The 17795-nt window shown below is 39.0% G+C and overlaps 1 protein-coding gene across 4 annotated transcripts in view; it reads left to right on the top strand.

Annotated features, from left to right (window-relative positions):
* LOC148878182 (rab GTPase-activating protein 22-like) overlaps window positions 1–15471 on the top strand; it is an 86002-nt gene extending 70531 nt beyond the window's left edge. For all 4 annotated transcript variants that reach the window (XM_088950442.1, XM_088950462.1, XM_088950452.1 and 1 more), the window contains 4 exons: window positions 13375–13472; window positions 14210–14470; window positions 14803–14886; window positions 15067–15471. In XM_088950442.1, the coding sequence (XP_088806568.1) occupies window positions 13375–13472; window positions 14210–14470; window positions 14803–14886; window positions 15067–15081 (458 nt within the window). In that variant the 3' untranslated portion in view covers window positions 15082–15471. The remainder of the gene's footprint in view (window positions 1–13374; window positions 13473–14209; window positions 14471–14802; window positions 14887–15066) is intronic.
* The last annotated feature ends 2324 nt before the right edge of the window (window positions 15472–17795 follow it).

Below are 17795 nucleotides of genomic sequence, written 5' to 3'. Positions count from 1 at the left end.
GGGACCAGGAAAACAACATGGTGATGTCATGGCTGTTATTGTCTATGCTGCTACAAGTAAGGAAGACCTTTATGTGGGTAGAAACAGTTCATGAGATTTGGGAGCAGGTTAAATCTACTTATTCAGAACAACGACATTATGCCGAAATCTATCAGTTACAAGCTGCATTCTCAACTTGTAAGTAGGGGGAGAGGAGTCTCTCTGTCTACTATTCAGACTTAACATCAATTTGGAAAGAACTAGACCATTATCAGAACATAGATTGGAAATGTGATGCAACGGGTTTTTGCCTTCCGCTTAGGGCTGAACCCTACATATGAGTCTATTAGAGTTTAGATATTGGGAAGTAAAGATCTCCCATCAGTGCAAGAAGTGTATGTCCTAATATAGTCAGAAGAGAGCAGACAAAATGTGATGAATAATTTTGAGGGGGAGCAGATTGCCTTAGCAGTTAAAGGGAGTGTAGTTATAGGAGGTGGTAATTCCTTTAAGAAGAGTGACTTCCAGAAGAAAGTTGATGACAAGGATAAGTTATGGTGCACTCATTGTCAGAAGTCTAGACATGCTCAAGATACATGTTGGGAACTTAATGGGAAGCCAAAGTGGGGCCTAGGAGCTAAGAAAAAAAAATCAAATCAGAATAAGAAACCAGGACAGCAAGGTCAGAAGAAGTTTAATGCAGCAAACTTGGCCTCTCAGGAGTCTCAACCATCTATTACTACCTTGAGCTAGGACCGCCCCTTTGTGACTGATCCTAGGGAAGATATCACTAATTCTTTTTGTGACCATTTGGAGATGTATGGTAGGACAATCTGGCAGTTAGAATTTGCTCCACCTCATCGACTTCCTCTGCATCTACATTAGGTAATGGTAATTCTGCCACCGCTTTCCATGTGTCTTCTCAACCTTCAAACTCCCCTTGGATAATAGATTATGGAGCCTCGAACCATAGACTGGTAAGTCAAATTGCTTTAATCCTATCAATTATTATCTAGTAGGGACAAGGTGAGACTAGCTAATGGCTCCTTTTCTACCACAGCTGGTTAAAGAACCATCTCCCTTCCTTTTGGACTTACCCTTCCTAATGTGTTACATGTTTCAAAAATGCCTATAAACTTCTTTTTTGTTAGTAGTGTTGCGAATTTGTTAAACTGTTTAGTAACCTTAGTCTTGTTTGATATAGGACTTGGCCTCGGGGAAGATGATTGGTAGAGGTTGTATCCTGAATGGTCTCTACATGCTGGTGAACAAAGCTAGCCTTGTGGTTGTTGAATCTATGAGTTAGTCTAGTAAAAGTTGGTCGAATAAAAGTCAAATTTATTTATGGCATAGTAGGTTGGGTCATTTATCTTTTGAGTCACTAAAGTTTTTGTTTCCAGAGTTATTTAAGTCAGTGTTAGTGTCAGTGTCTAGGTTCACATGTCAAACTTGTTAGTTGAGCAAACATTGTAGAAATCATTTTGCTTAAATAAATAATAGATTTGATTTTCCTTTCCATATTGTTTACTATGATGTTTGGGGCCATGTTACTTTACCATCTAAGACCGGCCATCATTACTTTATTACACTTTTTAATGATTACACCAAATATACATAGGTGTATTTCATGCGGTCTAGAGATGAGGTGCCAAAAATTGTTCAAGATTTCCAATGCATGATACTCACCCAATTTCAGATAGAAATCCAAATTTTTTCAATCCAACAATGCTAAAGAGTGCTTTCATCATGATCTCACGGAGTTTTTTTTTTGCTTCATGTGGGTCCATTCATCGCAGTTCTTGTGCTAGGACACCACAATAGAATGGTGTTGCAAAAAGAAAGAACTATCGTCTCTTGGAAGTTGCGTGTGGACTACTCATACACATGAATGTTCTGAAACGCTTCTGGTTGGATGCTATGTTATGTGCTGCCTACATTATCAATCGTATGCCATCTCGCTTGTTGGGGTACAAGGCCCCTCATTAGCTTCTGTTCCCCAAAGCTCCATTTTTTCTATCCCTATCCGTGTGTTTGGTTGTCGTTGTTTTGTTCAAGACTTATGTCCTACTTGTTGTAAGTTTGATCCTTGTACTATTCCTTGTGTGTTCTTGGGCTACCCTTTTTCTCAAAACGGTTACCGGTGTTTTGATCCCATTTCCAAAAAATACTATGTTTCTATGGATGTGTCTTTTTTTGAGAGTGATCATTTCTTTCCTGTTTCTCCTCAGGGGGAGAGTAGGGTGGAGGAGAAATAGGGGTGGAGAAACAAGTCTAGGTTCTTCCTCCTCTACCGAACCCTCCTCCATTCTATTTTTTTCTCCATCGTCGCAAGAACCGGCCGAGTTCAAGAGCTATTGAGCAACTTGAAGCTATACTACCAACATCATCAGATTCACCAGGGACAAGTCCTATTCCAGCCAGGTAACCTTATTCCTATTGATGTTCCCAACCCTATTGCTATTGATACTTCGACTGCTAATGACCTAGACATTCCTATTGCACAAAGGAAATGAGTTAGGTCTTGTACCACTTAGCATCCCATCTCCCACTTTTTTTTTCTGATGAGAACATCTCACCCTCCTTTTCTGCTTTTCTTTCTTCCATTGACAATGTCCCTATCCCTAAAAATGTGGTAGAGGCTCTCTCAATACATAAATGGACAGATGCAATGAAGGAAAAAACAACACATTACATAAAAATGGTACATGGGATTTTGTGGATCTTCTTGAGGGTAAGTAACTAGTAGGGTGTAAATGGGTGTTCACCGTGAAGCACAAGGTTGATGGCATAGTGGAAAGGTACAAGGTCAGGTTGGTAGCAATAGGGTTTACTCAGGTGTATGAAGTAGATTATGCAGCGACATTTGCTCCAATGGCAAAGATGAATTCTATCAGAATCATTTTCTCTCTTGCTACTAATCTTGATTGGGATCTTCATCAGTTAGATATAAAAAATGCCTTCCTGAATGGTGATCTTGAAGAAGAGGTGTACATGGTACAATTGCCTAGTTTTTGTGCCCAAGGCAAAGAATAGAAAGTGTGCAGGCTAAAGAAATCCTTGTATGGATTAAAACAATCGCCAAGAGCTTGGTTCAGCAAGTTTCATTTAGCAATGCAGCAGGTTGGCTATAAATAGTGTCAGACTAATCATACATTATTTGTGAAAAAAAGGTGAAGGAAAGATTGCAGCCTTGATAGTGTATGTTAATGACATAGTAATCACAGGTGATTGGAAGGTTGAAATACAAAAGCTAAAGGAGTTTCTAGACACTCAATTTGAGGTGAAGGATCTAGGTCCCTTGCAGTCTTTCCTTGGAATTGAAGTTGCTTGCTCACAAAAGGGGATCTTCATTTCTCAAAGGAAATACATCCTAGATCTGTTAGAGGATTTAGGAAAATTAGGGGTCAAACCAGCCGATTTCCCCATTGATCCAAACCATAAATTGGGTGATTGTTGTGGGGAGACTATCAAGGATATAAAACAATTCCAGAGACTTGTGGGAAGGCTCTTGTACTTGTCCATGACCCGACTAGACATTGCTTATGTCATGGGTGTTCTTAGTCAGTTTATGCATGCCCCTAAGACCACACACTTAAAGACAACCGAGAGAATCCTTAGGTACTTGAAGAAGTTTCTGAGAACTGGTTTACTATTCCAAAAGAATGACCATTTGAAGGTTGAAGTGTATACAGATGCAGACTGGGCCAGATCAGTTGATGACAGAAAGTCCACAAGTGGGTATTGTACCTTTGTGGAAGGAAACTTAGTCACATGGAGAAGTAAGAAACAAACTGTCGTGGCTAGGTCTAGTGCTGAAGCTGAATATAGAGCTATGTCCTATGGAGTAGCTGAGGTTATGTGGATAAAGAACTTGTTGATTGAACTAGGCTTTCCAATTGATAAGCTCATGTCCTTCTATTGTGACAACAAGGCTGCAATCAACATTGCAGCCAACCCTGTTCTTCATGGTAGAACTAAACACATTGAGGTGGACAAACACTTTATCCATGAGAAGCTTGTTAATGGGGAAGTGTGCACTCCATATGTTAGTTCCAAGGAGCAACTTGTAGACATTTTCACAAAAGGCCTACATCACTCGTGGCACAATGACTTATGTGACAAGTTGGGCATGATTGATATCTATGTCCCAACTTGAGGGGGAGTGTTAAAACTGTTAAAATTCTGGAGTTTAGTGCCGTAGGGGCACCTTTATAATTTTCCTCTTATTTTTTGTTATTTCTGGTCACCCTTATATAAATAACAGAAGCTGGTGCCACCAGCCAAGGTTTTTTTACTCCAAAATTTCTTTCTCTTTTCTTCTCTCTTCTCTGTTTCTTACTCTCTACTAATTTTTACCAAGAAAACAGGTAGTATGCAGGATGTCTTCTGTTTTCATGATTTATGAATATTTTTTACCATATTATGCCAGCTTTCTTACTCCATGGCTACACCTGCTATTCTGAACTTATGTTACCAAATACAGCAAGGGTACAACTCGATAAAGTGTAGGATACAATATTTACACTAAAAATTGAAGTATCCAACATGATAGGTCACCCTTGTACAGGTATCCGGGCATCATAGGTCTGAACTCCTTTTGTTAAGGGACACTTTTTTAAATCATATCTATTCTCAAGTTGATTTATAATAAATGAATTGGGATCTGCTCCTCGCAGCATATCTCACTGTGTATTGGGAACATCTCCCCATGAATAACAACACACAAGTACAGGAGATGTTCCCGATCTGTGGATGGGATGTGTTGTGAGGAGCAGATCCACACTCATAATAAATAGCAAGTAATTTATTAAAGGGAAAATTCCCGATTAGTACCCTGTACTTTGGGCCTAGTGCCACATTGGTCCACAAACTTTAAAACATGACAATTCAGTACCTGAACTTTCAAAACGTGCCAAACCCTGTACCTGCTGTTAACAAATCCGTTTTTTTGATAAATAAATTGATTTATTAATGTTTTAAGTAGAATGCTGATACAAGTTTTTCTTGGAGAGGTGCGAGCTGTGTACTCTCCTTAGCAAGAACAAAAACAAACTACAGTTGTGCCCAGTATAAATGATCCCTTGTTGCCCCTCTCTTGGCTAAATAATCTGCCATAGCATTAGCTGTTCTCCTGACCCATTGTATTCTTAGAGCCAAGTTCCTTGTTAGCCATTCAAACCTCCTAATTTCGTATTTATAACACCACACTACAGATTCTGGATTCTGTAGCCAGCCCATTACCACCTTGGAGTCACCCTTGATTAACAATTCTGCCACTCCTAGCTGATTTGCAAACTGTACACCTTGAATTGCAGCCAACAGCTCCACCATAGTGGAGTCGCCATATCCTAAAGGACCTGAGTAGAGCAGCACCACATTTCCAGTCTCATTCCTGAAAACCCCTCCCAACTCAGAAGGACCTGGATTACCTTGACTACTACCATCAAAATTCTGCTTCAGCACACTTGTAGGAGGAGGTACCCAGCTCATGCTTACTCTAGGCTTTGGAGAGTTACTACTTTCCACTACAGCCCAATTCCTCCATAAATCACTAAAGGAGAAAAGGTGGAAAAGCTCCGCAGGTTTTAACCACTGAACCGCCCTATTCAAAATGCACTCCTTCAGCTCTTGTAGGTTTCTCTCCTTCTTTTGAAACACTCTGGCATTCCTTTCTTCCCAAACAGCCCAGATCAGTGTTGCTCTTGTACATCTCCACATTAACCTCCCTCTTCTTGGCTGCCACGGAAAGGTAGAAGGATCGAAGAGCAAGCTTACTTCTGCTGGCATGTTCTACCTGCACCAAACAACAAGAAGAGTCAATCCCATAACTTTGCAGTAAAAGAACAATAAATTAGTAAGTGGTAATAGTCTTCACCATGGGATCTGCAAAGAATACACCAGTTGAGTGAGATGCAAAGTAAAGGTCTTCTCTTTTGTAGATTAACCAAAGTGTTTATTTTTCCATGATACACCTCCCAGCAAAAATCCATTACATTAGGGGGAATGGATCTGCACCAAACTTCCTTCACCCGGGAAGACTGATGAAATGGGGGCTGACAAAGGGACCTATAAAAAAAGCGCAAGAGAAAGACCCTTTGGGCTATGGGGACCAAATTCGTTTATCTGGTTGATAAGAGTCCAAACAGACTTTATTAAGAAGACTCAATAAGCTGGTGAAACTCTCAACTTCCCCATCCCTCAAGCCTCTATGAAGGCCAAAATCCCATTTTGGTGCCAATGGATTTTCAAGAGGGGAGAAAAAAAAGGAAACAAACTCATTTTTGTACAAAGAGACATTGAACAAGGAAGGAAAAAGGTTCTTCAGGGGTAGATTACTAATCCGTTAACCGGCCATTAAGTGGCATTTGAAAAGACAAATGCCCTTCGAGTGTCATCTAATTTTCTTTATCAACCATCCAAACATTGATAAAAAATGAACAGTCCCAAATCCTTGTCTCTTCTATTCAAGAAAGTTGGGGTTACGTCTCAGTGGGCATTCTGGTGACCCAACTTTCTTGAATAGAAGAGGCAAGGATTTGGAACTGTTCATTTTTTGTCATTGTTTGGATGGTTGATAAAGAGAATTAGATGACACTCGAAGGGCATTTGTACCTTTTTAAATGCCACTTAATGGCTGGTTAACGACAGGTACTGGACTGGCACATTTTGAAAGTTCGGGTACTGAATTGTCATGTTTTAAAGTTTGGGGACCAAAGTGGCATTAGGCCCAAAGTACAGGGTACTAATGGGAATTTTTCCCTTTATTAAATGAAAAGTAAAGTTTCATATACAAAAAGTAGCTAAAGAATTTTTCAAGGACAAGGAACTGGCCAACAAACAACTTAGAAGGGTATCCCAAGTCAATGGGATGTTTAGACTGAGAGAAATAGGGGTGTATCTTCCATATACTGTACAGCCTCTAGGTAACCATGAAGATTATTTCCTATTAGAGCTAGCCGAATAAGGGTAGATTAGTCATTTTATTTCTGTTAAGTTATGTTTTTATGTGGCAGTTTTAATAGAGATTTCTTGTCCCATATTTAAGTGGGGGCAGTTTAGTCTTTGTACAACTAATTAGAGGCTAATTCATATTATGGTTGACTGATAGGGTTTAGCAATCAGATTCGACTACTCCCTTTCTTCTTCTTCTTCTTCTTCCTCTGGTTCGAACTGCTGAAGCCACTGAGCAAACATGGTATCAGAGCAGGACATTGCTCTTTAAATCTCTGCTCGTGACTGCTGCTCCTCTCTGTTCGTGACTTCCTTTTTCCTCTTTCTGGACTGCAAATGGAGAACACAGACTTGACCTAGGTCTGAGAACACTTTGGCCTGTCTTTCTCTGCTCAGTACTTGATTGCCTTTCAAAGAGAATAACTCCAGAAATAAGTTGATGGTCGACTGAAGCTCTCCATCAAGGTTGATTATCCTTTTTTTTGTGCTGTTGGTGTTTCTGGGTTGGAAACCCTCAAAAATCTGCTCGGACTGATCAGCACCTAAAGAACTAGGTTCTTTGTAGCCTTGGTTCTTGGCAAAAGGTCCAAGAACAGGCTGTGTTTACAGTGACCGAATGGTGTAAGGGTTACTTCAATGGTAGTAGTTGATGTCTTTGGACTGGTAGTGACCTTTGAAAAAAAAAAGGTCAGATAGACCTGTACCATGTGGGACAGATATGGTTGTGTGGTGATGCTTGTGATGCTCTCCCTTTATTGAGCAGCCTCAAGAGGGCTTGTATGTGGTTAGTGAATTGCTGAATTACTGTAGTGGTGATTTATGGCTCTGTGTAATCAGTAGTGGTGTGAACAAGAACAAAAGTTGTGTTTTCTTTATTTTTTTTGGGGGGGGGGGGCTGGAAGGAATGGCTGAATTGCTTACATCAATTTTCGGCCTTGTTGGTGCTGTCTGAATTGTTCTTAATTTGAATGCCAGCTTGTGCATAGTGGTGATTGATTGTGACATGTTGTGAACCTGTCATCTGAGTTTAGAGACTGCCGTAGTGTTGCCTTGGCTGTTGTAGTATTTAGTTGGTGACTGAGAGTTCAGTATTAGAGATAGCAGTGGGGGGACATAATGGCAGCAATGGGAGATGGTTCTAGTGATCAAAAAGCAAGTGATGATCCCCTCCGACTATTTGGGTGTGTAGATGACTTACATTAAACTTAATGGTGAGAATTATGTGCCATGGGCCAAGCCAGTGGAAATTTTCCTCAAGACAAAGAGGAAGGTGAAACACATAAAGGAAGATAAACCATCAACTGACTCTCCAGAGCTTGATGATTGGGAACAAGAAGATGCCCAAATCATGACATGGTTATGGAATAGTATGGAACCCAAAATAAGTGCCAACTTTATGTTCTTAGATACAGCTAAGGACATATGGGAACATGCCAAGAAGCTTTATTCTGGGCAGGATAATACTACAAGGGTATATTAGCTCTATTAAGTGCCAACTTTATGTTCTTAGATACAGCTAAGGACATATGGGAACATGCCAAGAAGCTTTATTCTGGGCAGGATAATACTACAAGGGTATATTAGCTCTATCAAGAGTATTTCAATCTACAATAAGGGAATAAAACCCTAGAAGAGTACTATGCTAGTATGAAGAACCTCAGAAATGAACTCAATGTCTATCATCCCCACTCTAGATGCTAAGGTTCAGCAACAACAGAGGGAACAACTAGATGTCACTAGGTTCTTAGTGGGGTTGAAATCAGAATATGAACCAGTTAGGGCCCAAATATTAGGGGGCTCTACTCTTCCTACACTTGAGGAAGTGTTTACACGGATTCGTAGGATTTCTTTGGGACCTACAGAGAATCCCACACAGTTTGACAGATCAGCATTTGTGATAGCCAGAGGAGGTGGATGTGGTACTAAAGGGGGAGGACATGCCTCCCGAGGAGGTCGTGGTGGTTCCGTATTTGGCCATGGTGGTGGTCGTGACTCAGGGGGAGGCCATGGTAAAGGAAGAAGTAACTCTACAAGGAAGTGTACCCATTGTGGCAGGGACGGACATTCGGTGAATTTCTGTTATAATCTCCATGGCCCTCCTACATGGGCCAATCATGCAGTAGCTGGTGGGGTTGATGTCAGTAATAACCAATAGGCAGATCTAACTCCTTCCACATTTACATTTGTTTATGGGAAGGAGATGGTGAGTGTACTGTGTGATGAGTATGAGAGGTTCCTCCAGACTACTTCACAACATACTATTGCCACCCTTGCCCACTCAGGTATAGCTTGTCTGCCATCCAAACCCTCCCCCTGGATTATTGACTCTAGAGCCTCTGATCACATGACCAGGACTCCAGGTGTGTTCTCTTCCCTCTCTGAAACTTCCACATCTCAAACTATTACCCTTGCCAACGGTTCCTCTTCTCCCATCTGTGGTGTTGGTAATGTTGACACGGCTTCTCTTTCTTTATCATTTGTTCTATATGTCCCTAAGTTTCCATTCAATCTTATGTTTGTTAGTAAATTAACCAAGACTCTTAATTGCTCTATTACATTTTTCCCTTCCTTTTGTGTTTTTCAGGATCTCAAGACGGGAAAGAAGATTGGTGGGGGGCATGAGGCTGTTGGATTCTATTACTTTGACGGTGGTGGATTGTCAATTGCACTTCAAACTTCACTCACTCCTCTACAGTGGCATTGTCGACAAGGACATCCATCTCTCAAGGCACTCAAGATACCGGTTCCGTCTTTGAGTCATTTGTTGTCTTTATAGTGTGAGTCATGTCAGTATGGGAAACATCGTCGTGTTCCCTTCAGTCCTAGAGTTGAAAGTCGTATGTTGAGTCCTTTTGCTTTGGTTCATTCAGATGTTTGGGGCCCGATTAAAATAGTCTTATAATGGTTATAAGTATTTTGTCACTTTTATTGATGATTGTTCAAGGATGACATGGATTTATTTAATGAAAGAAAGGAGTGAATTATTTTCCATTTTTCAAAAATCCCATGCTGAAATATGTACACAATTTGGTGTTCCAATCGAAGTTCGTCGTTTAGATAACGGTCGTGAATATTTTCTTACTTCCTTTCAATAGTATTTAGAGCAGCATGAAATCATTCATCAAACTTCATGTGCATCCACTCCTCAGCAAAATGGGGTGGCCAAATGAAAGAACCATCATCTCCTTGAAACTGCTCAGTCTATTCTTCATCATATGAGTGTTCCTAAACGATTTTGGAGTGATGCTGTACTTACTACTTGTTTCCTTATTAATTGGATGCCCTCCTTCGTTCTTCATGGTTGGTCTCCCTTTCCTATTTTGTTCCCCACCTTCCCTCCCTTTCCATTAACACCCCGCGTCTTTGGCTGTGTGTGCTTTGTTCACCATTTGAGTCATGGGATAGACAAGCTGGATGCATGCTCTATTAAGTGTGTCTTTCTTGGCTACTCTCGGATCCAGAAGGAGTATAAGTGTTACAATCCCATTACTCAGAAATGTTATATCTATCATGATGTCACCTTTTTTGAGTTTGTCCCCTTCTCGTGACCTGAAGTATCGATATCTCCACCTTTGCTTCCTCTTCCTCTTCTAGTCCGTGATCCCGTTCCGATTGTTCCAGTTGGGGCTAACCCTTCACCTCCTCTAGTTCAAATCCCTACTGAATGACCATCAATCCGGCACGTGTATACTCATCGACAAACATCGGCTCCTCCAACTTCTACCTCGTTTGTGGATCCCGTTGTTGCTCCTGTCCCAAAACCTTCAGGACTTGATCTTCCCATTGCTTTACAGAAAGGTAAATGTAGTTGTACCCTCCATTCCATTTCCAATTTTGTTTTAGTCTCTCGCCTTTCCGCTTCACATCACTAGTTTGTTTCACTGTTGTCATCTATTTCTATACCTAAGAATGTCCAGGAGGCTCTTACCTCACCTAGGTGGCGACAGGCAATGGAGGAGGAACTCTCGGCCCTTCAGCATACTCAAACGTGGGAGCTCACTACTCTTACTCTTAGTAAGCATGTTGTGGGTTGTAAATGGGTGTATACTATTAAATACTTGCCGGATGGTAGTATGGAGAGTCTGAAGGCCAAACATGTTACTACAGGTTATTCATAGTTGTATGGGGTAGACTATATGGGGACCTTCTCTCCAGTGGCTAAGACTGGCTCTGTCCGTGTCTTAATTTCCCTGGCAGTTATGTAATGATTGGCCCTTGTTTTAACTTGACATTAAAAATGCATTCCTTCATGGTGACCTTATGGAGGAGGTATATATGGAGCAACCACCTGGGTTTGTTGCTCAGGGGGAGGATGGTAAGGTATGCAGATTGAGAAAGGCAATTTATGGATTGAAACAATTGCCTCATGCTTGGTTTGGGAAGTTTAGTGAAGTGGTGAAGAATTTTGGAATGAAACAATGTCAGGTTGACCACTCAGTGTTCAGCTATGATTCAGAAGCCGGAAAGATTTTATTAGTGGTCTATGTGGATGATATTGTCATAAATGACTGTGACAAATTGGGGATTGATAAACTAAAGGTCTTTCTACAAAACCATTTTCAAACAAAAGACCTTGGGACTTTGAAGTATTTCTTGGGTATAGAAGTTGCTAGATCAGAACAAGGTGTAAACTTGTGCCAAAGAAAATATGTTCTTGATCTGCCGGATGAAACAGGACTGTTAGGTGCAAAACTGGCTGAAACTCCCATGGAGCCAAATGCTAAGTTGAGTAGTGATACAGGGGAAATATTTGATGATCCTGGAAGATACAGATTGTTAGTGGGGAAGCTGAACTATTTGACTATCACGAGACCAGACATCTCCTTTGCAATCAATGTGGTGAGCCAATTTATGCAGAACCCTCGGATACCTCACTGGGATGCAGTTCTTAGAATTGTAAGGTACCTGAAGGGAGCTCCAGGTCGTGGGTTATTGTACAAACCAGGAGGAGGACTTGAGGTAATTGGGTATACAGATGCAGATTGGGTAGGCTCTGTGTCTGATAGAAGATCCACTACTGGTTACTACACATTTCTTGGAGGAAATCTCGTGACATGGAAAAGTAAGAAGCAGACGGTTGTGGCAAGGAGTAGTGCTGAAGCCAAATATAGAGCCATGGCACACACTACATGTGAATTAGTATGGTTGAGGAATCTCCTACAAGAAATTGGGTTCTCCATGGATAGACCTATGAAATTGTACTGTGACAATCAAGCTGCACTCCACATCTCATCTAACCCTGTTTTTCATGAGAGAACAAAGCACATCGAGATTGATTGCCACTTTGTGAGGGAGAAGGTCCTTACTAGAGAGATAAGCACAGAACATGTGGACTCAGGTGGTCAATGGGCAGATTTGTTTATAGAAGGCATAAGCTCAGGGAGAGTGAACTATATATGTAACAAGCTAGGATTATATGACATATATTCTCCAGCTTGAGGGGGAGTGTTAGAGCTAGCCGAATAAGGGTAGATTAGTCATTTTATTTCCATTAAGTTATGTGCTTATGTGGCAGTTTTAATAGAGACTTCCTGTCCCATACTTAAGTGGGGGCAGTTTAGTATTTGTACAACTAATTAGAGGCTAATTCATATTATGGTCGACTGGCAGGGTTTAGCAATCAGATTCGAATGTTCCTCTTCTTCTTCTTCTTCTTCTTCTTCTTCTTCTTCCTCTGGTTCGAACTGCTGAAGCCACTGAGCAAACATTTCCCAATCTAATTATACCACTTTCCTATTCAAACCCCACTTCATCCTAACTGAAGGTTCCTGGATTCCCTAGAGAGCAGCCTTCAAAATTCAATTTCTAACAATAACTATCAAAATTGGCTTGATCAGCACCTTAGAAGGGTGGTTATTCATAGGCTATTCTGTTTGACTGTTGGTTATCCTCAGTCAACTTGGGTCCACCTATTAGCGTATATTTAATCTCCATTTGACCTATTACTGTGCATTCCAATATGTGCTAATTTTCCCCACTTCTATGATTTACCAAATATGAGGATATTTTTTTGGTAATAAATAAAAAAGAAAATTTATTAATAAAGGAGAGAAGTACAACTGATAGTGATGATATGCTCCCTAACATGAGGGTATAGCACTCTTTTCAATTTTATTTCATTAGGGTTCTAGAGTTCTCTTCCATCTCAAACTAATCTCTCTCATTTATCCACCAAGAAATACTCTTCTCCCTAGTCGCATCTTTTTTTTCCAATAATACTTATAAATTTGATCAATGTTGAACAAGTAGTCAAGTCATTCCCACTTATGTTTTCTATATATATTCTGATTATAATCAGGGTTATGCCTTAATTGATTTGTCATTTCTTTTAGTTCTTTTTAAGATGAGGCACAGTGGATTGTATCTGATTTGCAGATCCTTTTATGATTCTTTACTTAAAATTAAAAGTAACAAGAAAAATTGTGTTATGACCTTGGAGTACAGAGACACTGGGCGGAGGTGACTATTTATTTGCATTCCGTATGCTTATGGTCTTGTTCCGTCGTGAATTCTCATTTGGTGATTCATTGTACCTTTGGGAGGTATTTCTCCACCCTCCAGCACCAACACCCTTCCCCATCAACATTGTCAATGTACATATAAATCTCAATCTGCATGTGTATGTGCATTTTTTCCCTTTTTTTTTCTTATCTCCCTTATACTGGTATAAAACTTGGACCAGACCAGATGCTCAGACCATTCAAACCAGAAACTAGCACCCAACGTGGTTTTTGGTTTGCTCAGTTCTTAGAAATGGTGACTTGATCAAACTTAAATACATGTGATAATAGGTGTTAAGCCTCTAATATTTATTGTTTTGAGCTTATTTTGATGTAAAATGGCTTTGACAGATAACCAGCCAATAAATAGATTTAAAAGATCAATTGGAAACAATCTCTATTTTTTCATTCTTTTTTGCACTTTTTTTTTATTTGAGCGAGTTGAATTGTCAAACTCGACAGTTGAACTGTTCAACCTGTGACCCAGTGACCAAAACAATTTTACATCTGGTCTGAGTCAGACAACATTGGTTTATAACCAAATGTGGTCACATTTGTTCTGTGGTTTCTAGAGTTTGTATACTTCATTTCAGGTAGCCATGAACCTGATATTTAAACCTCAAGTAGGTGAAATGGACCCTGGATGGATATAAATGCATTTCTGTATCTTTCTTTACTTTTATGTGCTTGCTATTAGGACACATTCTGGTTCAATCCTTGGATTTTGATAGTTTTCTTTCCAGTAAAGCCTTGACATATGGTATTAAAACCTTGTATAGATGATGTGGGCCCTGGAGTATGATCCTGATCTATTCACAATGTATGAAGAGCCTCTAGATTCAGCAAGTGAAAAAGGTGAGGAATCTAAAGGAAAAGTGAAGCCAATTAACCAATTTGGGAAGTTTGAGAGGGATAATATGAAATGTGGAGGAAAGAATGCGGAAGCTCCTCCTATTTCAGTTTTTCTTGTTGCTAGCGTCTTGAAAGACAAGAGTTCAAAGCTACTAGCAGAAGCACGGGGTCTTGATGACGTTGTAAAGGTAAGGATCATGATATAATAAAGTGCAATGCTTCAGATACTTCTCTTTTACCGTTCATGAGGCAAAAGCTTGCATTTCTGAGTTGTGTTTTGCAATTGAGGGTGATGCATCTTTGCTACTGTAAAATGGTCTGAGAGTTCTCATGCCATTATCTTTGATTTAAAAAAAGGAATTAAGAGGACTGCTTTGCCTGAAAGATGATATGAAAGTTCCAGTCATGTCTTGCTGGCTCTTGAAGTTCTGGAATTTTGAAAACTGTAAAAATTAAAAATAGTAGATTGCTTTATCTGCACCATTTCTATCATTTCACACGTTGGCCTTTTTCCTCTCAGATATTGAATGACATAAGTGGAAACTTGGATGCCAGAAAAGCATGCAATGGAGCAATAAAACTTCACAAAAAGTATCTTAAAAAGGTAACAACTCATGTTGTATTGTTGTAGAATTAGTGGAGTTACTTTTCTAGATATTGTGGAGTGTTAAGGTGTTATCTAACATCCCATACTAAGTATTCACCAACGTAGTGCTCTGTGATTATTTAATTTCTAGAAAAATTTCTCCATACTTATCATTGTTCATTTCTTATGTTCTTGTAGGCAAATAAGACGTAACCTTGAGGTAAAGCAAACTTCAGGAGATGCTAAAATTCATCTTTTCAGCCTACTCCATGGAATGGTAGAAGTTTTTATGCTCAACATCCTGAGTTGGCAGATGAATAATTAATAACATCAAGATAAATCTTGGCTTAAAGTAGACTCACAATTAATTTCCCCAACCAACAGAATCCAAGAGATGTAATTTTTCCATTCATTGATTTGTATATCCAGAACTTTTTGTCTTATGTTGTATTATTATCTTATGAGAAGTTTGTTTGTTTGTTTGTTTGTTTGTTTTTTTTACGCCTATAAGGCAAGGACCAAAGTATGTGCAGAGTACAATCATTTTGATAACAAGATGAAAGAAAATCAGGTACCCAGACCAAGTGAATGTTGAAGGGATAAGAAGAGCGCCTCTTTAGGGATTTTCACATATAAATAAAATTCTTTTCATGTTTAGTGCAAGGATCAAAAAGTCGCAACGTATTGGGGCATATCGGCTAACACACATCGTATTGGGGGCTTCCCAATATGCCCCTACAGGGGGAGTTTCTGGTCAGATCCTGGTTTATGGGGTAGAGGGGCCTTAAACCGACTCCTCTGAACCAGATTGGAAAAAAAAAAAGGAGAATGACAGTTCAGCCCAGCGTTGGAATTCATAGGTCTAAAGTACAGTTAGAGTAGGTGCCAGCTTGGAATTGATGCCAATCCACGGGTGGGCATTGGTGCATAGGGTGGGGGTAATTGACCTTTCCAAATGTTATAGATCTGCAGTGGAAATCAGAATTCTGCAATAGACCTGTCCATACTTCTCAAAAAAAAAAAAAAAGGGGAAGTGAGTCACCATACAGGCTGATATTTTGAACCTTGGTTTAGTGGGCATTTGATTTTGATCCTTAAGGTTAGGGATGGCAATTTTCCCCCATCCTAGCTGGTGCTTGGCCTCCTTGACCCCATCAGGTCGGGGATGGGGATTAATAGGGATCCTCGTTTGGGGGTGGGAGCAGTGATGGTGAGTGAAGTCAAGTCCCCACCTTGGCCTGGCCTCGATTATATATATTAAACATTATTTACATTAAATATATATTGTATATTAAATATGCATAATATTATTTAATAATATTATTGTTGTATTTGTGCCTTGAATTCTTTATTGTAACCCATTTCATGACTCATTCCGAATCAAGTTGACAAAAATCTGAAGGCAAGTTTTCATAGTGGTTTGTGGTGAAAATCTAATTCATATTCAGATTTTGGATCCAATTTGAATATGATATGTTATGTTGTTTGGGTTTTGAGGAGAAGTGGAGTGAGAGAGATTTGGTGTATTGGGATTAAGGGTTTTTGTGAGAGAGGTTTTGCACAACTATGTAATCTCCATTGTTGTTCTCTAGTGGATTTCTACTCCTTTGCCTGTGGATGTAGGTTATAAACCGAACCATATAAATTTGTGTGTATTCGGTTTCTTCTTTGTCTTTATTTTACCTTATTTTTGTCTCATTTGAATATGTGTTTTCTTGGTTTTGCATAATAATTATTTATATTTTAACATTTTCTTTTATTTGAAGTAAATTTATTTTCTAAAAAATTTTAATTAAAATATTTCAAGGATTTGAACCCCCAAACGGTCTTTGTTAACTCCCTACCAAAGTAAATCTATTTGGTCGAATTCGGATCACCCCTGTTCAGATCTTTAGATTGGATAATATGATCTAATTAGAAACTGGACCAAATTTGGATCACCTCTTATCCGATTCGAGAAGATTCAATCCGATGTATATTATATATTTATAAATATATATATATATATATAATACATATATATGTTATTTATTTATTTGTAAATATATTTTTTATATTATATTTTTATAAATTTGTTATATTATTTATTCTTTTTATAAAAAAACATGCATATATATGATGGTGATAATTAAAAAATACTTGTATTTTTGTTTTTACTTTATTTAAATTAGTATATTTATTTTCCTTTTAATAATTTATTAATTTTTAAAGAAAACCAGTCAGATCGGATAAGGTCCAAAGATCTGACTTATCAATAGGATTTGAATTGAAATTGAGTCTTATCAGATCCGTTCGAATCTTTAGATCAGATCGGATCCGACATGAACAATGTTGGATCATATTCAAATGTACCCTGATTCAAATCCAATCCAATCCGTTTGCATCCCTAGCTCAAATTGCCAAAAGACATATTGAGCTTTTGGGAATTGTCTTTAAAGATAGACCGTTTGGTAAGAGGCTTAGTTTATGGGTCTTTTAAAAATACATTTAGAGGCCATCTATCATGTAAAAAGACCAAAAAACTTCATTTGAAGCTTTCCAAAATTTGGTGTTTTTAGTCTTTTTGGGTCTTTCTGCGCACACATCTTCTCATCTTTCCAGTAATTGATTAGCAAATGGAAAAGACCGATTTTCAGTATTTTAAACTTGCCAAAGCCCAAAAGACTTGCCAAAACACCATCCAAATTATCAAAAGAATCTTCATCACTCGTTGAGTGTGAAATGCAAAACTAAAAGGACTTGACAACTCCTTCACCATCATTTAAGTATTGCTGACATAAAGTAACTAATGAACTAAACTATATATCAATATGACTCAATTTTAGCATTTTTATCACCAAGTAACCTTGATCATGAATTCTACACATTTATTTTTCCATTAGTCCCTAGAAGCCCTTGGGGTTGGGGGCCTAGAAGTACTCATTGAA

The sequence above is a fragment of the Nelumbo lutea genome, chromosome 1 (assembly GCF_056320005.1).
Source record: "Nelumbo lutea isolate HS-2025 chromosome 1, American lotus-T2T, whole genome shotgun sequence".
Taxonomy (NCBI): Eukaryota; Viridiplantae; Streptophyta; class Magnoliopsida; order Proteales; family Nelumbonaceae; genus Nelumbo; species Nelumbo lutea.
The sequence above is the reverse complement of the archived record's forward strand: the minus strand, read 5'-3'. Positions and strand labels throughout refer to the sequence as shown.